The sequence below is a fragment of the Agelaius phoeniceus genome, unplaced genomic scaffold, assembly GCF_051311805.1.
Source record: "Agelaius phoeniceus isolate bAgePho1 unplaced genomic scaffold, bAgePho1.hap1 Scaffold_108, whole genome shotgun sequence".
In the NCBI taxonomy this organism is placed as follows: domain Eukaryota; kingdom Metazoa; phylum Chordata; class Aves; order Passeriformes; family Icteridae; genus Agelaius; species Agelaius phoeniceus.
In genome coordinates, this window is record NW_027509874.1 from 472,929 (window position 1) to 498,089 (window position 25,161).

Here is a 25,161-nt window from a genome sequence, read left to right on the forward strand (position 1 = left end):
GGCAATAATACAGAAACACTGCCTTAAACTGAGAGAGTCAGGATATAACCTGACACCCTGTTGCTGGTCAGGGTGGTGGCAGCAGTCCCATTAAATGGTGGCTGCAGTCCTGTTGGAGTGATGAACGGGATTCTGTCCAAGCAGTGATCCTGTAGAAGGGTCTGGTCTTCCTCTGAAGGTCCAGTGTTGGTTCTGGAGCTCTTGTCCTCTGGGAATCCAGAAGGCAAGCTGCTCCTGGTGTTGCAAGGCTCAGCTTATATCCAGGTAGGAATGCTTGGATCCTCCCCCTGGGCGGAGCATCCCACAATGGGATGATGGAATTTTATCAGTACTGCAGTGACACACAACGGCCCATTCCCAGAAGATATCTCCCCTGGAGGGCGTTATCAGGGCTGAGTCATGGAAGAGATAAAGAACCCTGCCCCACCTGTTTATAGCAGTTGATGAAGATGGGGATTGAAAACATGCATTTGGTTACATTTTACACTGCAACCTGAAACAGTGGGGGAATCCCTGCTCAGGGGGTGAACACCACCCCCCTTACCCCAACTGGCTCAGGTGTAAAACCCCCACCCTGGGAAGGCCACACACACAGGGGACAATGTCACACTTGGACCACTCCAGGGCAGGTCTCTGTCCCTCTCAGTCCCTGGCTGTCCCCCCTTTTCTTTTTCACAGGCCAGGAGCTTTACCAAATCTAAGAATAATTTTTTTTTCTTTGTCCCTGTCACCTTTGTGACATCTAAACAGAGCTTTCCCTTCCTTTTCATACTCTTTTCGTAAAAGAGGTATCGCAATGTATTGGGCCGAATTTCCACTTTTCTTTTATCAGAATGTGCCAGCAGCTGAGCTGGAGCTCTGCAGGACCAATGGATTTTGGAATTGCCACAGAATTGCTTCTACTGTCAGTTTATTAAATTTTGCAATTTGTTTGCGTTTCCACCACAAGTTACTTGTGGGAAGAGCAAATTCAAGGCATTTTCTGTAGGCTGAAGTTTGATTTTTGTCAAGAAACAACTTCACTTTGTCCAGTGCCCAGGGAATGCTCAAGGGGTCACTGAGCCTCTCAGACTGGGGGATGCTTGAGAGGGGCTTGGGAGGGGCTGTCCCTGTCCCTGTAACCCCAGGCCATTCCCCAGGGGTGTCCCTGTCCCTGTCACCCCAGGCCATTCCCCAGGGGTGTCCCTGTCCCTGTCACCCCAGGCCATTCCCCAGGGGTCTCCATCATTCTCATCCCGGGGAATGCCTGGGGGGTCTCCCTCCCTCTCACCGAGGGGATGCTCGGGGCTCTCTGTCCCCTGGCCCTGGGGGATGCTCGGGGGGTCTCCATCCCTCTGGCCTCAGGCAATGCCTGTGCAGGGCTGGGCACCAGGGGCTCTGTGTCCCTCTCACCGCTGAGGCTGCTCGGGCCTGGGGGGGCTCTGCCACCTTCTCACCCCTGGCAAGGCCGGGGGGGTCTCTGTCCCTCTCAGCCCTGCTGTGACCCCACCCAAACATCATCGGGGTCACAGGGACAGAGACACCCCCAAAGCCCCAGAAAAGCTGAACCTGGGATTTGGTTTGGGGCTGAGGACTTAGGAAGGGGCTGGAATTGGGGCTGGGCTTGGAGTTGGGGCTGAGATTTGGATTAGAGCTGGGATTGGGGTTAAGACTAGACATGGGATTGGCTTTAGGGCTGGGGTTGGGATTGGGTCTGGGGCTAGATGAGTGTGGGGCTGGGATAAGAATAAATTCAGAACTGTGAGTGTGTCTGAACATGCAGTGAGATTGAGAGCAGGATCAGGGTCAGGTTTGGGACTGAGCTCACCCAGAGCAGGACAGTGGGGATGTCACTGTGGGATGTTTTGGGGAAAATCCTGGTTTGGGGAAAAGCAAGGTGTTAATGCCTTGGGTTGGGGATTCCTCCTACCCAAGTCCATCTCTAGAAGTCATCTGGTGTCCATAAAAACCTTCAAAAATGAAGAGTGAATCAAAAAAAGCCACCAGGAGTGTCCCATGTCCAGTCTCATCCCTCTGGGGTTCTGGTGGTCCCCCGTCTCAGGGCTGCTGGGGATCCCATGGGTCCTGGGGATCCCCCCCTCTCCAGGGTCCTGCTTAGGGATGCTGGGGGGTTTTGGGTTCCCCCTCACCAGCCTTCCTTCAATCCAGCCACTTAAGGCTCACCCCTCTCCCCACCACCCCACCCTGGTTTAGGGCAAATTTGGGAGAAAACCTCCAAAAGGGGTTTCCTCTAAAAAGCAAATTCAAGCAGCAAACCCGCCCCCCACCCCCCCACTCCCAGCCGGTTTGGGAAAATATTTCCTTGGAGAAAAGTGGAAAAAACGTTTATTTACCAGGCAAAGCATTCACCAGCACAAAGAAAGAATAATATTGAACAATAAAACCTCTTGCCACTCCAAAAGAGATGATAAACACAGAAAGTCCCTCTCTGGGCTGTAGCTCAGCTCACTCAGTCTCTTATCAGTCTCTTATCAGTCTCTTATCAGCCCCTCCAGCGCTGGAAATGCCACAGCCCAGGCCAGGCCCAGTGGGCCACAGGTGCGAGCTGCTGGTGGTGTTCTGTGTGTTCAGTGCAGAGCAGGTTCAAACAGCTCCAAAGAAAAAGAAAAATAACAGTCCAGGCAACTTCTCTGCCTCAGAGAGCTAAAAACTAACTAAAAGCAAAGGAGAGCTCTGTCCCACCCTCTGTCCATCCAGGAGCCGCAATGTGGAGGAGTGAGTGCAGTGCATGAAAACAAACTGCAGCTTCTTCCTCCTCCCCTTGGCTCTCAGAACCAGCCTTAAAGGTGCAGGACTCATTTCTGGGCTAAAGGGACCGATGGGGCAGGAGCATCATGAAGTCACCCCAGGACACGCCCCTGTCAGGGTCAGGGGGTCCCGTCCCCACCTCATCTCCGGGCTGCCGGGGGTGCCCCAGTTCCGGTATCGCCCCTTCCCCTCTCCCCGCCCCGGGGGTCCCCCGTTCCACAGCCCCGGCTCTCACGGGGATCCCCAAAACCAATGTCCCGCCCCGTCGGTACCGGGCCATCCCCACGTGGACCCCCCGGGACCCTCCCGAGGGGCGATCGCGGCTCCTCTGCCCCCGAAAAAGCTCCTCTTAGGGAGCCCGGAGATATCCGGGGCTCGAGTCCGGGATCTGCCAGCTCCGAACACTCTCCAAAAAAATCCTCCCGGAGATCCCTGGCTGGAGTTATTTGGGAATTAAGCTACTTGAGCTGGGCTTCCTGTGGGACTTTTAGCAGCCTTGTGTTCCTCACCTTTGAGTAAATGAACTTTGTCAGTCACGCTGATATAATTTGCTCCCTCTTCTCCACTGATTTTAACAAACTTTTCAAGGAAGGACAACAAAATATTTTCTTTTTCACTGGCCACCCACAACACCCATTTTCCCCATCAGTTCTTCCATGAGTTCCCCAGGAGGAAGGAGGGACTGTGTCCAAGTTTCAAAGGGTTCTTCCAGAAAAACCACAACCTCCTCAGAGGGAACCATGCTTTTGTCAAAGGCACCTGGGGTGAGACAAGAGTGCCCTGAACTCACTGTGCAAAAATAATGTCACAATCTGGTTAAGTAAATTGTTAGAGAAATGCCTCTGCCCCAGTTAAGGTGCTAACGAGACCAAATCCTACGTGGATTTTATTGAACAGTAAATGTGAGGTAGAGAGAGAGAGAGATGGAAAGAAAGAGAAAAGGGGGGGACAGCCAGGGACTGAGAGGGACAGAGACCCGCCCTGGGGCAGGGCAAGTGTGACATTGTCCCCTGTGTGTGTGGCCTTCCCAGGGTGGGGGTTTTACACCTGAGCCAGTTTGGGTAAGGGGGGTGGTGTTCACCCCCTGAGCAGGGATTCCCCCACTGTTTCAGGTTGCAGTGTAAAATGTAACCAAATGCATGTTTTCAATCCCCATCTTCATCAACTGCTATAAACAGGTGGGGCAGGGTTCTTTATCTCTTCCATGACTCAGCCCTGATAACGCCCTCCAGGGGAGATATCTTCTGGGAATGGGCCGTTGTGTGTCACTGCAGTACTGATAAAATTCCATCATCCCATTGTGGGATGCTCCGCCCAGGGGGAGGATCCAAGCACTCCTACCTGGATATAAGCTGAGCCTTGCAACACCAGGAGCAGCTTGCCTTCTGGATTCCCAGAGGACAAGAGCTCCAGAACCAACACTGGACCTTCAGAGGAAGACCAGACCCTTCTACAGGATCACTGCTTGGACAGAATCCCGTTCATCCCTCCCACAGGACTGCAGCCACCATTTAATGGGACTGCTGCCACCACCCTGACCAGCAACAGGGTGTCAGGTTATATCCTGACTCTCTCAGTTTAAGGCAGTGTTTCTGTATCATTGCCTTGATCTTAATTTTCTTATTAAATTGTAATTCTGAATTAGACTCTCCCCCAGGTTTTCCTTTAATCCAATACAAAAGACAATGTGTGCTCCCTTTGTTTTCTTCCCAAAACAGAATTTCCCATCTCCAAACCTTTCCCAGATGGAAGAGGAGGCTGCAAGGAAGAGGAAGGAGCCTCGAGACACCCAGGCAGGTGAGGAGGAAGTCAGTGCCCCTTTCCCCCTCTCTCCTGCTCCATCTCCCAGCCCAGCACAGCCCCTGGCTGCAGGACAACCCTGCTGCCAACCCTGTCCTGCCAGGGATGCTCTGGGGGGATCTCCTTCCCCTTCCCTGTGGTACAGAGGCCAATCCCATCCTCTCACTATCCTTCCTCCCCCAGAGAAGGAGCTGAGGATGGAGACCAGGGAGGAAAAATCTCCACAGCAGAACCTCATGGAAGAGGCTGTTTTGAGCAACTCTAGTGCACAGGAATCCAACAGGGAAGAAAAGCCCCAGAGATCCCAGAGGAGGAGGGGCTGCAAACCCAGCCCAGGGTGCTCTGAGGAGGAAAGACCCACCCTGAGCCAGGAAGGTGGGCAGAGCTTCAGCCAGAGCTCAGAGCTGGTGGCCCATGAGCAGCTTCATGATGGGGAGAAGCCCTACAAGTGCTTGGCGTGTGGGAAGAGCTTCAGGAAGAGCAGCACCCTGATCCTCCACCAGATGATCCACACTGGGGAATGGCCCTACGAGTGTGGGGAGTGTGGGAAGGGCTTCAGCTGCAGCTCAGAACTCATCAGGCACCAACGCATCCACACTGGGGAGAGGCCCTACAAGTGTCCCGAGTGTCAGAAGAGGTTTCAGATACGCTCCAATTACCTCTGCCACCAGCGCATTCATACAGAGGAGAGTCCCTTCCGCTGCCCTGAGTGCGGGAAGGGCTTCAAGCAAAACTCCCATCTCATCATCCACCGGTGCATCCACACCGGGGAGAGGCCCTACGAGTGCCCCACCTGTGGGAAGAGGTTGCAGACCAGCAAAAATCTCTGCCTGAATGAGCAGAGTCAAACCCAGGAGAGGCCCTTCTGCTGCCCTGATTGCAGGAAGGGATTCAAGAAAAAATCCACCTTCATCATCCACCGGCGCATCCACACTGGGGAGAGGCCCTACAAGTGTCCCACTTCATGGGAAGAGCTTCTCCATGAGCTCGAATTTGACCAGAAACCAATGGAGTCGCCAGTAAGGGAAGTTCTGCGAGTGCCCCAGCTGCAGGAAGAGCTTCATGCACCACTCCAGCTTCTTTCTCCATTGGAGGTCCCACGTTGGGAGGAGCCCTGGGGATCCATTTTCCCTGTAATCCATGCTGGGAAGACAGCTGTCAATTTTCCTGCCCCTCCCAACGACCTGATTGAAAAACATAAGGGTCTGGCCATGGCCCTGTCATTACATTCACTCCCACCTCAGGTCATTGCCAGGGGCAGGAAAGGGACTCTCTCTCTCTCTCTCTCTCTGAGGAGAAGGGTGTCCTTTCCAGGCAGGGGGAAATACGTGGCCAGGAAGACCCAGTGAGTTGTGTTTTAGTTTTCCCTTTTAAAGTTTTATTTATCCTTTCTGTTATCAATATTGTTTCTGTTCCTGTTTGTTCCTTATCTCATTTCTGTTCCCAGTAAATTGTTCTTATCCCAGCCCGGGATCTTTTGCCTTTTGTGCTTTCCATGGGAGGCGGGAGGGCAGCGAGGGCAGCGCGGTTTTAGCAGGAGCAGGAAATTGGGGAATCCCATTCCTGAAGCCCTGCCCATGGAGACCGAGCATCCCAGCTGGTGCCAGCCCTGGTGGCCATGGCAGTAGCCTTGGGAGCGGGTCCCTGGCTGGGGCTGTGGGAACCTCTTCCCTCTGGTGCCCAGGGACAGGAGTGGAGGGAACAGCTGCAGCTGAGTCGGGGCAGGCTCAGGTTGGATGTCAGGAAAAGGTTTTTGCCCCGAGGCTGCTGGGGCCCTGGCCAGGCTCCCCAGGGAAGGGTCCCAGCTCCAGGGCTCTCTGAGCTGCAGCAGCGTTTGGCCAGCGCTGCCAGGCCCAGGCTGGCATTGTTGGGGTGTCCTGTGCAGGGCCAGCAGTTGGACTGGAGGATCCTGATGGGATCTACCCAGGGACTCCACCCTTTTCTACAGGAGCCCTGCTGCAACAGACCCACACCTGACACTGCAGGAGGACTGCAGCCACAATTCCAATTGGATTGCTACCAACAGCCTGACCAACAGGGTGGCAGGTTGTGTTCTGGTTCTGTCATTGCTGTTTTAGTTTACTGCATTGTTTATTTTCTCCTTTTATTTTCTTCCCCAATAAAAAACTGTTATTTCCTGCTCCCATATTTTTTGCCTGAGAGCCCCTTAATTTAAAATTTATAGCAATTTGGAGGCGCGGGGAGGTTATATTCTCCAATTCAGGGGAGGCTCCTGCCTTCCTTAGCAGGCACCTGTCTTTCCAAAGCAAGACAGCAGGACAGAAGGCACTTTGATTCCTTTTGTCCCAAGTTTCTCCTGAGTTCATGACTTCAGATGAACTGGAATGGTCCTGACAGCACAAAAGCAGCCACAATGAGCAGGACCAACCCCCAGGTCACCATTAAATGCACTCAATCCACACCTTCCAGAGCCCAGCAGCAATTCCTGCCTGTGCCCCCAGCTCTGGCTCAGCCTGAGGGGCATCGCTCTGGTGTGTGCGGGGCCGGCTCCTGCAGGACACAGCGCTGGGAGCCGCTCTGTGTCCCGCAGCTTCGGCATCTCAGGCGCCGCTCCACAGCTGCGGGGCTGTGCCACCACTGTTCCATGGCTGGAGTTCCTGTGCCACCACTGTTCCATGGCTGTAGTTCCTGTGCCACCACTGTTCCATGGCCGTAGCCTCTGTGCCACCACTGTTCCATGGCTGTACATCCTGTGCCACCACTGTTCCATGAACGTAGTTCCTGTGCCACCACTGTTCCATGGCTGTAGCTCCTGTGCCACCACTGTTCCATGGCCGTAGTTCCTGTGCCACCACTGTTCCATGGCTGGAGTTCCTGTGCCACCACTGTTCCATGCCTGGAGTTCCTGTGCCACCACTGTTCCGCCTTTTCCATGCTCACTCCACTGCTGCTCCAAAGCTGTGCTGTGCTGTTTCAGCACGGTTCCTCTGCTCCTGCACCACTGCTCCACTGCTGCTCCAACACTGCTCATCTCCCCCTGTTCCACTGCTCCTTCTCTGCTCCCCTGGTGTTCCACGGCTGCTGCTTCTGTTCCAGTGCTGCTGTCACAGCTGCAGTGTCACAGAGAGGGGAACATTCGGGCAGCAAAGCAACCACTGTGGTGTCACAGAGACTGGGACAACGGGACTGCCACAGCTGTGGTGTCACAGAGAGGGGAACGCTGGGGCTGCCACAGCTGTGGTGTCACAGTGAGGGAAATGGGGTGGCTGCTCCTGTAGTGTCATAGAAGGGAACACTGTGGCTGCCAGTGCTTTGTTGTCATAGAGAGGAGAACATTGGGGCTTCCACTGCCCCAGTGATGTCATAGAGAGGAGAACATTGGGGCTGCCATCCTTGTGAGCTCAAAGACAGGGTAACCTTGGGGCTGCTACCCCTGGTTTGTCATGGAGAGGCTAATCTTGGGGCTGCCACCGCTGTGGTGTCATACAGAAGTCAATGTTGGGACTGCCAAAGCAGTGGTGTCACAGGCAGGGGAATGTGTGGGGAGTCACTGCTGGGGTATCACAGACAGGGGAGCATTTGGGGCTGCCACCCCTGTAGTGTCACAGAGAGGGGAATGTTGGGGCTGCCACTGTGGTGCTGTCATAGAGAGGAGAATGCTGGGGCTGCCACCTCTGTGGTGCCACAGAGAGGGGAACACTGGGGGTGCAACCTCAATGGTGTCACAGAGAGGGGAATGTGGGGGCTGCTACTACTGTGTTTTCATAGACAGGGCAATGTTGGGTTGGGCACCAAAGTGATGTCAGAGAGATTGGAATGTTGGGGCTGCCACCACTGTTTTCTCATAGAGAGGGGAATCTTTGTTCTGCCACTGTGTTGGTGTCATAAAGAGGGGAACACTGCGGGTGCCACCTCTGTGGTGTCACAGAGAGGGGGACGAGGACTGGCACAGCTGTGTTGTCACAGAGACAGGAACAGTGGGGCTGCAACCACTGTGGTGTCCTAGAGAGGGGAACGTTGTGGCTTTCACCGTTGTGGTGTCACAGAGAAGGGATTTAGGGCTGCCACAGCTGTGGTGTCACAGAGAGTGGAAGGTCAGGATTGCCTCCGATGTGGTGTCACAGAGAGGGGGACACTGGGGCAGCCATTGCTGTGATGTCACAGAGAGGGGAATTTTAGGGCTGCCACCTCTGTTCTGTCACAGGGAGGGGAACATTGGAATTGCCGCCATTGTTGTGTGACAGACAGGGGAACGTTTGAATTGTCACTGCTGTGGTGTCACAGAGAGGGGGACATGCTCCTGCCACAGCTGTGGTGTCACAGAATGGGGGACACTGGGGCTGCCACCCCTGTGGTGTCACAGACAGGGGAATGCTCGATCTTGAAGTGCTGTGGTATCACAGAGAGGGGAACATTGGTGTTGCCACTGCTGTTGTGTCACAGACATGGGAACACTGCCAGACCTGCCCTGGTGCTGTGCCCACTGCAGTGCTGCTCCTCTGTGACACTGCAGGGCCTCCTGGGGACATTGTTCACACTCTGGAGACTCATGGGACTATAGGAGCCCTGTGACTCTCCAGGGTCTTGTAGAATCCATGGAACCAAGAGGAGACTGTGAAACTCTGGGGCTTCATGGAACCATCCATTGTGATACCTCAGGGCCTCATGCTTCCCAGGAATCCTTGTGACTCTACAGGACTAAATGGAACCAAGGGGACATTGTGACACTGTGGAGTTCATGGAACTGAGGGGATGCCCTGAGACTCAGGTGCCTGAAGATGCTCAGGAGCCGTTGTGACCCTGTGGCTTGTGGAACCAAAGGGACACTGTGACACTGTGGGGTCTCATGGAATCCAGAGGCCCTTGTGACTCAGTGAGGACAGTTGGAACCAAGGATCCATTGGGATATCTCAGGGCCTTGTGTTGTCCAGGGATCCTTGTGACATTGTGGGGCCTCATGGAACCAAAGGGACCCTGGGACACTGTGTGATCTCAGGGAACCAAGGGGACTCAGAGACACTATGGGGCCTCCTGTCTCTCAGTCACTTCTGACACTTGTGTCCATCTACAAAGAGGCAAAGCTGGGCAGCCTGAGCCTCTTGATCCAGAATATTCCTATCTCCATGGGAGGATGTTCCTGCCAGCTGTGGTGCTTTGTGTTCTCTCTGCTCTCTGGGGGAATTGCATCCTACAGGAGACCCCAACTACTCCTGTAGCTGACACCACAGGGCCTGCTGTGGGGTGGGAGCAGAGGCATCTTTCACTCCATCATGTTGCTCAGAGCCCATCCAAGCAGGAATGTTTCCAAGGATGGAGCATTCACTGGCTCTCCACCAAGGCTAACGGTGAAAGCAGGGTGCTGGGGGAGGCAGCAGGGAGAGCAGAGGCTGTGTTGGGTGAGTGAGGGAAGAGAATGAGTGCAGAAGGCACAGCCCACCCAGAGGCCACCAGGCAGAGCCGTGGAGCCTCCCCAGGTGAGGGTGACCTGCCCGGGGAGTGCCCTGCTGCCCCCGGGACTGTGCTGCCACCCCGGTGGAGGTGTTTGCCCAGCAGGATGTCCCCTGGTCACCCGGGGCTGTGCCCCTGTCCCAGGCGGGAGGGCGCTGCCAGCTGAGTGTGCCGTCCCTGGGGTCAGTGGTGGAGGCGCCCCGAGAAGCCTGGCTGTGTTAAATGAGCACCCTGCAGCCCCTCTGTGCCCTGCCATGGCTGCCAAGTCACCTGAAAGGACTGGCTGCTGTGCTGCTGTGCCCGCTGCTGCCCCTTGTTCTGCCCTGCTGGCAGAAACTGCCGCAACCGCCCAAGCCCAGCGCGGGTTGTCAATGGAGAGCACTGCTGCTGATCCAGAGGGTGGAGAGACGTCATGCTGCAGAGCCACATTGAACAGGCACTCTGCCACTCTGCTGTGCCCTGCTGCCGCAGCTGGAACCCCAGAAGCAGCACTTGGTAGCAGCAGGGAGGCGCTTTGCCACTGCAGCCGCTGCAAGGCACCCAGCCGCCACCACTGTGAGATGCCTTGCTCCTGCAGGATAGTGCCTGGCCATGGAGCGGGCTTTGCTGCCCCTCCACCAGGCCCTGCCACACCAGCTGAGATCTCAGAAGCGGTGCCCGGCCCCTGCGAGATTCCAGCTCCTCTGTGCCATGCTGCTGCCCCTGTAGCCATCTCTGCCTGCGCTGGAACCACCTCTCTGTGCTTTGCTGTGACTGAAAGCGCCCCTACAGCTCTGCCCAGCCACGGCGAGACAGTGCCCGGCCCCGGCAGGAGAGCGCCCTGGCACTGTGAGGGGGTGCCTGGCTGCGGAGCCATTCCTGGCTGCTATGGAGCTGCCCGTGCCGTTTGCCAAGCTGTACCTGGCTGCTGTGAGACTCCCAGCTGCTGTGGAGCACCTGGCTACGATCAAGCCGTATCTGTCGCTCCATGCCCTGCTGTCAACTGCTGGGAAAAGGCATCAGCTGAGCAGTTCATGCAGGGGAGGGTCTCCGGCGGGGGTCCCTGGGCCAGTGCCCCACCTTGGCCAGCACCCAGCAGCCAGCTTAGAACTGGTGCAAACCAGGGGAATCTGACTGTTTAATTAAAACAAAGCATCCCAAAGGCCTGAGGTGGGTGATGATGCGATGGGATTGCTGCCCAGTGCTCTGAATGTCAAAGTGAAGAAATTCAATGAAGTGCAGGCAAAAGGCGGGAGTAACTATGACTCTCTTAAGGCAGTTTTTGAGAGTATAGTTACAAACTGGGCATTGCTGCAGTGATTGCACCTCCTCATGGTCCTGCTGGAAACCCTGTGTAATGTAACCCAGTCAATCTCTGCCCCAGCACAGAGGTGGTGGGGATGGCCAGTTCAATGTCCTCCTGTTGAAATGTCATCCTCCTGAAACAAACAGCAAGAGCTGGGTGGCTCTTTGCCCAAGATCTGACTCCAGGATTTTAAAGTGGGCAAAAGATTGCTATGTCCTTGCTCTGTCCTTCTTATTCTACCTCTCCTAAACTTGTGGCAAATTTACTATCCGGAGCCATAAAAAGGGGAACCATTTTAAAACAAAATCTCTAAACATAACTAGGTGACCTGGTGTCCCAGGGTCTACAACTTGACATCTTCTCTCAATTTTGCAAGGTAAACCTGGTGTTTTTATTTTCTAAACACCAGCTAGACCTGTTGTCTAAAAACTGGGTAGACCTAGTGTTGAAAAATTTACCATCGCACCCCCCCCATATGTGAATTGGCTTCTCTGGTGAACTTAAAGTTTTCTAGATTGGACTTGTTTATGAATAACTTTGAATGTGTTCATTTTCCCGCAAGCTGGGAGGGTTTGAGCAGGCTGCCTGAGGTCTATGAACAGTTTGCACCACGGCCAAGTGTGGGACTGAAGATCTGCCTTCCGAGGAACTGTGAATCGTTTGTGCTTGACAAAAGGTAGAGAAACAGCAATTGTGAGACTGAGGGCACACCAGAAACATCACCTGCTGAGCCGGAGACCGACACCAAGCCGGCGACATGCCCAGCTCAGACAGAGAACCACGGGGAACAGACACTGGAAGACATCCTTACTGTGACTGTTCCTGATAACAAATCCACCTTGTCCTTGCTGCGGTACCCGGGTGAACTGTGTGTTGGGCTTGATTGAGCATCTGAGGGTAGCCCACGGGATAAGGAGGGTTTGTTTTCTGTGTGCTCAATGTGGAAAAGAGAAGAGTAATTCTCATGGTCTTGTTTGTTACTTTGGTAAATACAGGGGAGCAGCAGAAATGGCTCCAGGCAGGGAGTGGATATATGAGGAATGCAGCAGAGACTTCAAGATGAAAATTGCTCTGGGACAACACAAAAGATTGGCACATTCATTGGTTAGAAATCAGGAAAGGGTTGCTGTTTTCCACCCAAAAGAGACTTCCAACCCAGGAGCCCACAAAAGATGCTGGACTAAAGAGGAAGAACTACTGGTAAGATTGGAGGCTCAGTTTGAGGGCAACAAAAGCATCAATAAACTCATTGCAGGACACACATCACAAGCAAAACAGCTGAACAAATCAGGGACAAAAGGAGATTGCTGCCCAGGAAACCAGCTGAGGATGTAGATAAGGAACCTGGCATGAGTCATCAAACCAGGAGAGCAGCTGGGGGCCTGCGAATAGACTTGGACAAAGATCTTGGGAGGAGTCAGATGCCTGGGAGAGCAGCTGCTGGAAGGAAAACAGATCCCAAGATGAGTCACCACCCTGATAAAGATAACAACAGCTGGGAAACAGCAAGTGACAGAGGGAGGGGGAGCTGCAGGCCCATTATCTCAGAACCCTCAGTGAATGGCTATCAGCTGGGACAATTCACACCTTCCTGTGGATATTCAAGCACTTAATAGATGATAAGGAGATGCAATCAACAATCAATCAGCACAAGAATGCTTTTGATGCCTTGAATGAATCAGCCAGATAAGAACAGCAACCCAAGATAAGAGAAAAATGGGGACCCAGGAAAAAGGACCAATAAGACCTTTTCAAAAGTGGATGAAAAGAAGAACAGTTAAGAAAGGTCATTTTCTTTGCTTCTAAGACCTGTTCCATCTAGATAGGGGAAAACTTGCTAAAATTATCCTGAATGACAAAGAGTGTTTGTCCTGTGAAATCCCACCCATCGAACTTTATTCAGTTTTTAAAGCCTGATGGGAAACACCTGGAACATTTGATAGCCTTGGGAACTTCCAAATTATGGGAGATGAGGGACTGGCCCCAAGATCTCGCATTGTTACGGGCAGACAGAACCCCTCCCCTTTACCGTTACTTAGCCCCACGTGTTGTTGACCATTAACCCCTGTTATAAATGACCCTGCCTAACCGTTAATAAACGCCAGTTACCGTCCACCACATTGGTGTGTGCGTGTGCTTGGTCCGTGTGGCAAAGGCGCTGCCACCGAGCCGTCCTCGACCTGGGATGCCACGCCCCAAGCGGCGGCAACACCAAATTAATGGGAAAGCCAACATTAGTGCTTTCAGAGACTTAATTATGGCAAAAGAAATTGAGAAAAATGTGCAGGAGATGAGCAAAAACTTGGCTCCCAGTCCAGGATTACTCTACGAGACATCAAGAAGATGGATCCAGAGTACTCCTGGAGCATGGAGATCTTCAGCTTATGGTTAACATCAGGAAAAATCCCAGACACGGTGAGGGGTTGCAGGACTGTTTTGATTCCTAAGTCAACCAAAGCAGGGCACCTAAAGGACATTAACCACTGGAGACCCATCCTGATCGGTTCCATCTTGCTAAGACTGTTCTCCAGGATTTTAACAGCCAAACTGACCAAGGCTTGCCCCCTCAACCCAAGGCAAAGAGGCTTTATAAGGGCAGTGGAATGCTCCGAAAACCTGAAACTCCTGCAAACTAGAATTCAGTCCGCAAAAGGAGAAGACAAACCCCTGGCTGTTGTATTTGTGGACATGGCCAAGGCTTTTGACACCGCAAGCCAGCAGCACATTCTACATCCCCTATGGGAAAGGGAGGTAGATCCCCACATCATCAATCTGGTGAGCAATACTGTGAAAAATGTTTTTGTGATTTGTGTCAATCAGCAATGGAATCAGCAAATGCTTTTATCTGCTGTGTGGAAAATGGATGCATTCTTTGGGATAGATCCAAAGAAGGCTTATGAAACTTTCTATAGCCAAATAAAGCTTTGAACTAGGGGAAGTATGGTAAAGTAAAGAGATGAGGTAGCAAGATGACTGATGCTTAGAATAAAATAGAGGAAGAAGTGTGGTGAAGCTAAGGGGACTGCACTGCAACTAAATGTTTATGTGTAATAAAAAGCTTAACAAAATCATGTAGCAGACAGCGGTGAAGGGGCCTCGCTCCAGACAAGCACAAGAAGGACAGGAAGCCAACAACCACCTGGAAAGATGATGAAATTGCTTATTCCAGCTGATTGATATTTACTCATTTCTACTAAACAAGCACACTGGAAACTGCTTTTTTATGCTTAAAAACAGTATATATATATACTTTACTGAATTTGTAAGTGGTGTGTGCCGTGAGTGGAGCGGTGACTCCCTGGCCAACCAGCGCTGCTTGCTGGCCTTCTTTAAAATAAAAGATATAGAAATAAAATTCACATTGACTATTGAAATTTTATGTATTAGTATGATCCTTGTCCCATGGCAGCACTCCCAGTATGGTCCCAGAATAATCCCAGTTGCTTTCAAGCACTCCCAGGATGGTCCCGGTTGCCTCCAGCTAGATCAACCCAGTCAGTCCCAGTATGATGCCATTTGCTCCCAGTGTGCTCCCAGTTGCTCCCAGTCACCCCCAGTCCAGGGACAATGTGCATGGTTTTTCCCCAGTCACTCTCAGACACTGCCAGGGTTAATCCAGTCAGTCCCAGTATGATCCAGTGATGACCCCAGTGTGGTCCCAGTTGCTGCCTGTAGGAGCCACTTGTGCCCCACATGGTTCCAGTTGCTCCCTTTCACCCTGACTTTTGTTCCAGTGTTTCCCAGTCTTTCCCAGTGTATCCCAGTTCCTTCTAGCATATTCCCAGTCACTCCCAGCATGATCCCAGTAGAAGCCCAGTTGTTTCCAATGACCCCCAGCATGCACCCAGTCACTCCCAGCTCTCCCACATGCTCCTGGCATGATCCCAGTTGCTCACAGCTGCTCCTGCTCACCCAGAGCATGATCCCACTTGCTCCCAGTATATCCCATTTGCCTCCAACAGGGTCACAATTGCACCCGGAAGGCTCCTACTCAGTTCCAGTATGATCCTGCTATGATGTAAGTACAAATGCAGTGCAATCCCAGTCACTGCCCATTTGATCCCAGTATGATCCCAGTACAGCCCAGTCCCTCCCACTGAAGCCACTCCTGGGATCTCCCAGCCCTCTCTGCATTCACCCCTTCCAGATCTCCTGGGAGGAACCCCAAGGGCTGGAAGTCTGCAGCCAGGGTCCCCAACAAGGCCCAGTTTGGATGAAGGAGAGCAAGAAGGGAGGGAAGTAAGAGAAGGAAGTTGGCTTAGGAAGGAAAAGGAGGAGGAGGGAGGAAAGATGAGGAGTGGGAGGAAGAGGAGGGACAAAGGAGGATCAGGGAAAGGAGAAGGAACCATGATGTTGAGCACTCCCTGAATTCACAGGCTGTGGGATCATCACCCATCTGTTAGAACTGGAGCATTTATCTTCTGTTAATTGGGCAGTTTTCTTTATCTCTTCCTGTTGCCGTTATGGCGTAGCGACCTGGTTTGGGACGTCCGGCACGGTGACCCAAGGCCCAGGGTCACTAGGTCCAATGCTACATACACCAATGTGGTGGACAGCAAATGGCGTTTATTGAGGGGTCTCAGGGGTATTTATGGCTTGGGCAGTCTGTGTCACTTCCCTCTGCTCACGTCCGGCCGGGTGTGGCCGGGTACGGAGCAACGGTCAGACTGCAGGGTGAGGGGGGCCTTCTTATCTACCTGTACAGCCTGAGATCTTCCACACGCAGGTCCCTAGCTCTCCACATTTCCCCCCCCCTCATGATTAGTAAAAATCTTATAAAATGTAAAGGTTACAAAATTTCATGGGTTAGTAGATTTAGCGTAAAATCGTAAGTGTGTTAGTAAGTGGCACGCCTTAAAGTAATTGTCGGCGCTCGAGAAACAAAATGTTAGCCATTTCCAAACGCCTTTTAACAAATTGCACCAGTTTGTTTAATATGCAAGGCCCGAAGATTAGGGTTAGTAAGATTATAGTGACTGGGCCTATTAGGGTAGAAATCAGGGTGGTGAGCCATGGAGATCGATTGAACCAGGATTCAAACCAGCCCTGTTGGGCTTCCCTGTCTTTCTGTCTCTGAGCCAGTCTGTTTCGGAGTTCTGCCATGGAGTCTCTAACGACTCCTGTGTGGTCAGTGTAGAAACAACATTCCTCTTTCAAGGCAGCACACAGGCCTCCTTGCTGCATGAGCAGGAGATCCAGTCCTCGCCTGTTCTGCAGGACCACTTCTGAGAGTGAGGAGACTGACTTTTCTAGAAAGGAAATGGATTTCTCGATCCTCTGCAGGTCCTCATCGATGGTCATCTGCAGCTGGGACAGTCCTTGGTGTTGAGTTGCTAGGGCTGAGACACCTGTTGCCGTTCCAGCCGCCCCTAGGCCGAGCAGCATTGCGATAGTTATACCTGTTAATATTTCTCTCTTGTGGAGCCGGCTGTTATCTTCAAAAAGGTGGTACACCTCTTCGTCTGAGTGGTACAGGACTCTAGGGATGATCAGAACTTGAACACAAAAGTCGTTAGAGTTATCGAATTTGGCAAGAGACACACAGGGACTCACTCCAGATCTCTGGCAAGCCCACATCCCAGATGTGGATGGGACTACCCACTTATTATTCTTCCTGTCGGGCTCAACTACTTCGGTGCAGACGTCGCCTTTCCGCTTAGCTAGGGTTGCATTGCCAAAGCATCTGCCCTGACCTGTGACTTGACTCAGGGTAATTCCTTTGCGGGGTGTGTCCCATCTGCACTGGCGGGGGGGCATCGGCTGTGGAATAGCTGAAGGGGGTATCTAAAGCGACTCCTTTGTAAAAGGGGGGTTTAACATCGTAGCAAAGCCAGCAGGAGTCGGTTAGGTTAGGGTTAGATTCATTCAGGGATAGAAAGGTAGCTTCTAACATGCGAAGGATTGGGTTTGAGCCTGACCTGGCTGATTGGCCTATCTGGAAGGTTTCCTCATCGCCAGTCGGGACGTCGGTGACCTTTGTGGGCAGGGCTTTGGGGTAGGTCATGTTTCTCCCTTTCTGTGTGCTTTTGCCTGTGGGAGCATAGGGTATGAAGATCCCCCGCCCCACTATGGGTTGGCATAGATGGGCCGTCTCGCATCTATAGCGGGAGGGGGCTGAATCTCGCACGTCCCCTCCCTCTCAAAAAGCATACGGCTTATTTGCACTATATCGAAAGGGAGTAAATCATCATTGCTAAAAAGACCATCCACGAGAGTGGAAACCACCCCTGAGTTAATTCCTTTTTCTGAGATAGCTTTTACTATTGTCTGAACGTCTTTGGAATTAACGGGAGTATACGTTCTTTGCTGGTTCCCCTGGGGTCCCGTAATTCTCACCGGGAAGGCATGCACCGATGCTGCGGGTGCCCATTCTGCGCATTCGATTTTGATTTTACCCCAGTCGGTGAGTTCGTATTGGGGCTGGTTCCCGACTGTGTTAAAAGTTTTATTTGGTTTCGTCCGAAACCGCATTGATTCTGTTTCCTCTGTTTCCGAGTCGCTGTTGGACTCGGTGGGCTCCGCAGAGCGATCTGGGGAGCTGTGGCTCCCTTCAGAGTCGGAAGTCGACTGCCAATGAACTTCCGGTTTCTGCTGCCGTTTTGTTCGGCTTCGGCCCCGCTCCTCCCCTCGGAGGCGGTGCCGGTGCCGCTCCCGCCCCCTGGGCTCGCCGTGCCTCCCGCAGGGAGGGATCTCTCCCATATATGGTGGCGGCAGTGGGCGCGGCTCCCGAGCAAGTGCCCGCCCTCTGTCGCACCCCCATGCATGCGTGTCTGCTGGGTTCGGGCTCTTCCCGCCGCGGGCCGACAGGCTCCACCCCTCTTCCCGGCCACCCGCGCCATATTCGAACGGGAAAGGCGGCGGATCCCCTCCACCACCCGTCCGTGCGCTTGCCTTCTCGATATTTCGGGCTTCTGCCGCCAGTCCCTCCCAAAAGGACCGCGTGAGTCCCTCCGCTTCTTGCGCTAAGTCGGCTATCGGCGGGGAAGGGATGGGCGAGGGGCCCGCGGGCATTCCGGGGGGTTCCGGAGGGGGTTTGGGCCCCGGCGGGTCCCCCGAAAGGGTCAGGGGGTCCCCCGGGGGCTCCGGAGGTTCCGGGGGCTTTGGGCTCGAGGAGGGATGGGATGCGCCCGGCCCCCGCGTTTCCCCGTTTTCAATCGGGTCGCCACCGGGGGGGGTTCGCGTTATCGCCCCCTCCCCCAGCTGTGGTGTGATTAACAGACAGGAACGCGCAGCGTTCCACGTTTCCCGTTCTTCTAATGCTTTGCGTAGGGCTGCTTCTGCCTTCTCTCACGCTTTCAGGCTTTTGCTGCTGCCTGTGGCTTTTGTGTCCTCTGCTAGCGCGACAGTACATTTCTGCCACACTTCAGAGTGCAATATATCTATGGGTCGACTAATAACCCCAAGCTCTAAGAGTCTCGTCAATGCGAGATTAAAATTCCTGAGCTCACATTTGATTCCCCATTGCATATGTATCAAACTTACGACCTTCGCTATCGCTTCCATACGAATCGCGGGTCCCGGGGCATTCCCCTGTTCCGGCACTGTGAATGCTGTCCCCTGGCCAGGAGTATTCCCGTCGCCCGGACTTGCGTCGCTCCCGGGTTTCGGAACCACTATGTTGCCTTCTTGTGAAGGCCGCGATGACCTGGTTTCAGAGTCCAGCACTGCGATCTCCTCCTTGGGATCCCTCATGGCCAATAACGGACACTAACACCAATGTGGTGGATGGTTAAAGGCGTTTATTGAAGGGTCTCGAGGGTATTTATGGACTAAGGGGTTTCTCTACGTCAGACAGGGGTTTGGCTACACTTTCTAGGGTTAGTATGGAGTGGAAAGTTACTGGCATCCATAGGTTAGGGGGACTACCTGTTTGGCTACATTCTAAGGGTGATCTTTATCTACGGGGAGGGGGGCAGAAGGATTCCTGTAATTTTCCGTCACAGCCCGAAATCTTCCGAATGCCTGTCCCTTACTACTACAACGGAGGGAGGTGCAAGTGCCACCACTGGAGTGGGGGCCACAACTCATCAGGTTTGTGTCCTTTGGGGGTCAGGAACTGGTGAGACTCAGAGGCACAGAAAGTTTTTCTTCATGGCCAAGAGACCACAGTTAAACAGGACACAATTCAATATCACACTCTTCCCTGAGCTATGTGCAACGTCACAGCAGTGTCTGATAAGTCCACCATTCACAAGGGATTTTCATACTAAAAGTAGTTTTAGATAAATGTCATTCTGTGATAGATATAAACATAATTAGGTTCTTGTATCAGGAAGCTCATTCTGGAGTGGGGGCAAAACAGCTCCAAAAATTCCTGATTTGCAAAGCTGTCAGTGGTGGATGGAGAAGGGAGCTCAGGCTGCTCTGGTGTTGAGGAAATGCTGAAACCAGCCTGACTCATTTCATCTCCTCCTGTCCTGGCTGATCTCCCCTCTTTCCCCTTCCACCCATTGGCTTTTGTCTCCCACCAGGCCCCCGGTGAAGAGCCTGGCTCTGTGTTCTCCATCCCCTCCTCGCTGGCACTGCCAGGCTGGGATGAGGAGCCCCTCAGCCTTCCCTGCTCTGGGCTGGACAAGCCCAGCTCCCTCAGCCTCTGCTCACAGCCCAAGGGCTCCAGCCCCACCTTGGAGGCCCTTCCCAGACCCTGCTCCAGCTGCCAGACATCTTTCCTGCCCTGGGCAACCCAACCCAGCCCACAGTGACCTGGATAATCCCCATCCTTGCTGTCCTGGTCACACAGCCCTGGACCCTTGTCCCCATGTAAGGCTCTGGGGTGGATCCTGTGGAACATCCTTTGGTGGAGGCTGTGGCTCCAGGTGGGCCGGGGGGATCCCGGGGGACAGGGACCCCGCTGGGCATGGACAGCATTGGACTTGTTGGGAGAAACTGTGAGGGGGAGCTGGGGCCGAGTGACCAACCCAGTGACCTGACACAGCCCTGCTGGGATGGCACACAGCCCCTCTGGGATGTCACAGCCTGCTCTGTGAGCTCACAGCCCCTTCTGTAATGTCACACAGCTGGTCTCTGATGTCACAGCCAAATCTCTGATGTCATCATCTGCTCTATGGTGTCAGAATTCTGACATGTGGTGTCACAGATATGGCCTATGATGTCACAGCTTCTCCATGACCTCACATACCCCACTCTCTGATGTCATAGCCCACTCTGTGACCTCATGTTACCAGATGATCAATTGTCTCCACCAGGTGAGCTGACACCTGGAGCTTGTTCTCCACATCCCCAGGCCTATGGAAACCACACAAGGCCCATTGTGTCAGAAGGGGAACTGGAAGTTCAGCAGCCTCAGGGTCCTGCCAGCTCAGCCAGGCCCACTGGAACATTGGGGTCCACGACCACCAGGGACCACCAGAGAGACCCCCAGGACAGAAGAACACATGGGTAAAGGGGAGGGGAAATATGTTAATGATTTTGGGGAAATGATTATCATATGTGTGTTTAGTCTAGAACAATCAATGAATGTGTGTGCAAAATACAGAAAATAAACAGAAACTTTCCTGTACTCAGCATGCACGGCTTTGGGAGGAGCTCTCCCCCGTGCATCCAGCTGAATAAAGAATGCTGCTTCTTAGTGCTACACTGGGGTCAAAAAGAGTTTTCTGTTTTGCTGAATTTTTGGTAACACTCCCACTGCCAAGGAAAGCTCTGTCTGCTGCTGTTCACAGACAGAGAAGGGCTGGGGGCAGATGTGGGGCTCAGAGGCTGCCTGGGGCACAGTGACCATGAAATAATCAAGTTTTCAGTGTTCTGTGAAAGAAGGAAGGGCAGCAACAAAACTTCTACACTGGAATTAGGAAGGGCAGACTTTGGCCTATTGAGGATGCTGATTTGGGGAGAATCAAATCAGGTACTGATTTATTTTAAGGGAAACACTCCTTAAAAACAAAGGGGTCCAGGAAGGACACACATTTCAAGAAGGTAATTTAAGGGGGAAGGAGCAGCCTGTCCCAGTGTGAGAAAAGATGAGCTAGTGAGGAATATGACTGGCCTGGCTGCCCATGGAGCTTTTGTGGGAACTTGGGGGATAAAAGGACTGGCAAGTCTGGAAGCATTTAAGGATTTCGATGGGTTATTCAGAAAGAAAAGTTGAGATGTGAAAGCTCAATTAGAACTTAACCTGGCAGCTTCTGTAAGAAAAAGGTTTTTATAAAAAAATATATATCAAAAGGGAGAAGAAGAACCTCTACTATTTATTGGATGCAGTAGAGAATAGAGTAACTAAAGATGAGGAAAAGGCTGAGCTACTTAACACCTTGTTTGTCTCAAGTATATTTTTTCAGTATTAGGACAGGTTTTCCTCAGGACAAATGTTCTCCTGAGCTGGTAGATGGGCACAGGGAGCAGAACAGCCCCCTGGAATCCAGGAGGAAGCAGCTGCTGACCTGCTGAGCCACTCAGATGCTCACAGGTGTATGGGATCAGATGGGATCCATGCAAGGGGGTGAGGGAGCTGTGGATGAGCTCCCCAAGCTGCTCTCCATCATTTACCATCAGTCCTGGCTCAGCAGGGAGGGCCCAGAGCACTGGAGGTGCCAGTGTGAGCCCATCCCCAGGAAGGGCTGGAAGGAGGAGCTGGGGAACTCCAGGCCTGTCAGCCTGACCTGGGTGCCCGGCAAGGTTATGGAACAGATCACCTTGAGTGCCATCACAGGGCACCCACAGGATGGCCCAGGGATCAGAGCCAGCCAGTGTGGATTTCAATAACTGCATTGATGATCTGGATGAGGGAATTGAGTCCATCAGCAGCAGCAAATTTGCAGATGACACCAAGCTGGCTGTGAGTGTGGATCTGCTGGAGGGTAGGAGGGCTCTGCACAGGGCCCTGGACAGGCTGGATCCAGGGCCCAAATCCAACAAGGTGAGGTTTAACAAGTCCAAGTGCTGGGTCCTGCACTTTGGCCACAACATCCCCTGCAGCACTACAGGCTGGGGACAGAGTGGCTGGAGAGCAGCCAGGCAGAAAGGGACCTGCAGGGACTGATGGACAGCAGGCTGGACATGAGGCAGCAGTGTGCCCAGGTGGCCAAGAAGGCCAATGGCTCCTGGACTGGATCAAGAATGGTGTGGCCAGCAGGAGCAGGGAAGACATGGGTTGTTTGCAGGGGAGGGAACAGGGATGGGCAAGAGGAAGAAATCTGAACCAGAGAAGAGTAAAGAAAGCAAAGGTGAAGGCATGGAAATGCTCAGGTTAGTTTGAGGGTGGCTGCCAGGCAGCCCTGGCTCTGAGCAACAGCGTCTGCAGTGGCACAGGAAACTCCCAGCTGATGGGAACAAATTTTCTGGCTGAGTGCAGAGGCCAGGACAAAGCTGAGTGGTTTCCCTGGTGTCCCCCAGCCCTTGCTGGCCCCAGGGGCTGATGGCATTTGTGCTCCCTCAGCTTCATGTCCCCACAGCAACAGCATGGGGGTGCTCCCCCTGCTGTGTGCAATGCAAACAGGGGCTGCTGAGCCAGTGCTGCCATGTCTGTGCCTGCAAGGATGGGGCACCTGTGTGAGCTGGGGGAGAGGCCAGGGCTGCAGAGGGGGGATGTTGTTGGCAGCTGCATGAGGACGCTCTGGGACGCTGCCCTGGGCTGTGCAGCGCACTGGGCATGGATCAGCCCCTGCTCTGCTGCTCCTTCCCGTCTGCCCCAGGGCCCTTGCAGAGCCCCAGCCATGCTGTTTGCCCCCAGCCTGCCCACGGCCAGCCTGGGGCTGCTCACGGGGGTTTCTGTGCTGAGCATTGGCCTGGCCGTGTTCTTGAGAGAGCCTGGGCAAGGAGCCTGGAGCCCCCAGGGCCTGGCCTGAGGCGTCAGCACTGCCCCAGCAGTGCCCATGGCCTGTCCCTGCTGCAGCCCCGGCACTGCCACCCCCAGGGCTGTGCCCGGCCCCGAGAGCACTCAGGCCCTGCAGCAACACCAGGGCCACCAGGGCAGCGGGGCAGGGCCACGGCAGCAGCACTGGCAACACCAAGTGCTGCTGCTGCTGCTGGGCACAGCTGCTGGGCCAGCACTGATCTGCCCCAGCTCTGCACACAGACATTGCTGCTGCAGCTCCAGAGAAGGGAACACAAGGGCATCTCTGTAGAAAACTCTGCTGGGACATCCTTCAGTTCCTTTAAAGCCACCGAGAGCGCAGCCCATCATTTACACAGTCTGTGGCCACAGGGAAGGTGGAGAGTAACAAAATGAGAAATGGCACAAACAATGAAATTTATTTGTAGATAATACGGAAAAAGTAAAACAAAGAAACAGAACCCCCGAAATGAGAACAACAAGAAATATCAAAGATGATTTTTATTACAAGTGATTTGTAGAAAATGGCCAACAGTTTAATGTTTCTGAAACCAACCAGTCATCAGTCTCTGCACTGCAGCCTTGAGCTCCTGGTTCCTCAGGCTGTAGATGAGGGGGTTCAGGGCTGGAGGCACAACCGAGTACAGAACTGACAGGGCCAAATCCAGGGATGGGGATGAGATGGAGGGGGGCTTCAAGTCGGAAAATGTGGCAGTGCTGAGAAACAGGGAGACCACAGCCAGGTGAGGGAGGCAGGTGGAAAAGGCTTTGTGCCATCCCTGCTCAGAGGGGATCCTCAGCACAGCCCTGAAGATCTGCACATAGGAGAAAACAATGAACACAAAACAGCCAAGTGCTAAGCAGATGGAAAACGCAAGAAGTCCCAATTTCCTGAGGTTTGAGTCGGAGCAGGAGAGCTTGAGGATCTGTGGGATTTCACAGAAGAACTGGCTCAGGGCATTGCCATGGCACAGGGGCAGGGAAAATGTATTGGCTGTGTGCATGAGAGCATGGAGAAGGGCACTGGCCCAGGCAGCTGCTGCCATGTGGGCACAAGCTCTGCTGCCCAGGAGGGTCCCGTAGTGCAGGGGTTTGCAGATGGACACGTAGCGGTCGTAGCACATGATGGTCAGGAGGGCATATTCTGCTGAGATGAAAAAGGCAAAAAAAAAGAGCTGTGCAGCACATCCAGTGTAGGAGATGTTGCTGGTGTCCCAGAGGGAATTGTGCATGGCTTTGGGGACAGTGGTGCAGATGGAGCCCAGGTCAGCGAGGGCCAGGTTGAGCAGGAAGAAGAACATGGGCGTGTGCAGGTGGTGGCCGCAGGCTACGGCGCTGATGATGAGGCCGTTGCCCAGGAGGGCAGCCAGGGAGATGCCCAGCAAGAGGCAGAAGTGCAGGAGCTGCAGCTGCCGCGTGTCTGCCAATGCCAGCAGCAGGAATTGCCTGATGGAGCTGCTGTTGGACATTTCCTATGGTGTCTTGGCTTGGGGATCTGTAAGAAAAGTAATCATGGAATAGTTGGGTTTGGAGAGGACTTGAAATATCCCAGCACAGCCTGGGGGCACTTTCCCCCCACTGCCTGCCCAGGGCTCTGCTGCCTGGAGCTGTCCCTGCCAGCAGCTGCTTGCCTGTGCCCAGGGCTGGGCCCTGCCAGTGCTGCCAGAGCCCAGCCCAGCCCTGGGGGCTCAGCTCTGCCCTGCAGAGCCCTCCCAGCTCAGGCACTGCCCAGGGGCAGCTCTGGCTCTGCAGGCTCTGATGGCAACTTCAGAGTGATAGTGGAGCCCTGGAAAATGTTAAAAATAGTCTTTGAAAATATTAGGCTTTGTGTTTTCTCAGATCACTGCACCTGCGTAAGCAGTATGATAAAAGATATAATTGTTAGATGTGATGATTGTTTAGTAATTAAATATAATTTTTATATAACCAAAGGAAGAATTATGGGAAATTATGTTGGAAATTTAAAGGGAGCTATGTTTAGCTGAAATCTGTGTATACAATAGATGAATAAAAGTTTAATAATTAACGTGAAAGTTAAGTAATGATAGTGTATAAAACACCTTCACCTCGAATGTATGGTCGGAATCAGATTTGGGTGGAAACTACCCTGATTCCCAGAGCTCTTGAA

General features: G+C 53.2%; 1 protein-coding gene and 1 long non-coding RNA gene across 2 annotated transcripts in view; both read right to left on the minus strand.

Moving 5' to 3' along the window:
* The window catches only part of LOC143692805 (uncharacterized), a 369,941-nt gene that overhangs the window by 136,524 nt on the left and 208,256 nt on the right, over positions 1-25,161 (minus strand). The gene's annotated exons all lie outside the window — the stretch shown is intronic.
* On the minus strand, positions 23,570-24,502 carry LOC143692800 (olfactory receptor 14J1-like). The gene has a single exon (XM_077173031.1). The coding sequence runs from the start codon at positions 24,500-24,502 to the stop codon at positions 23,570-23,572; it is 933 nt and encodes a 310-aa protein (XP_077029146.1).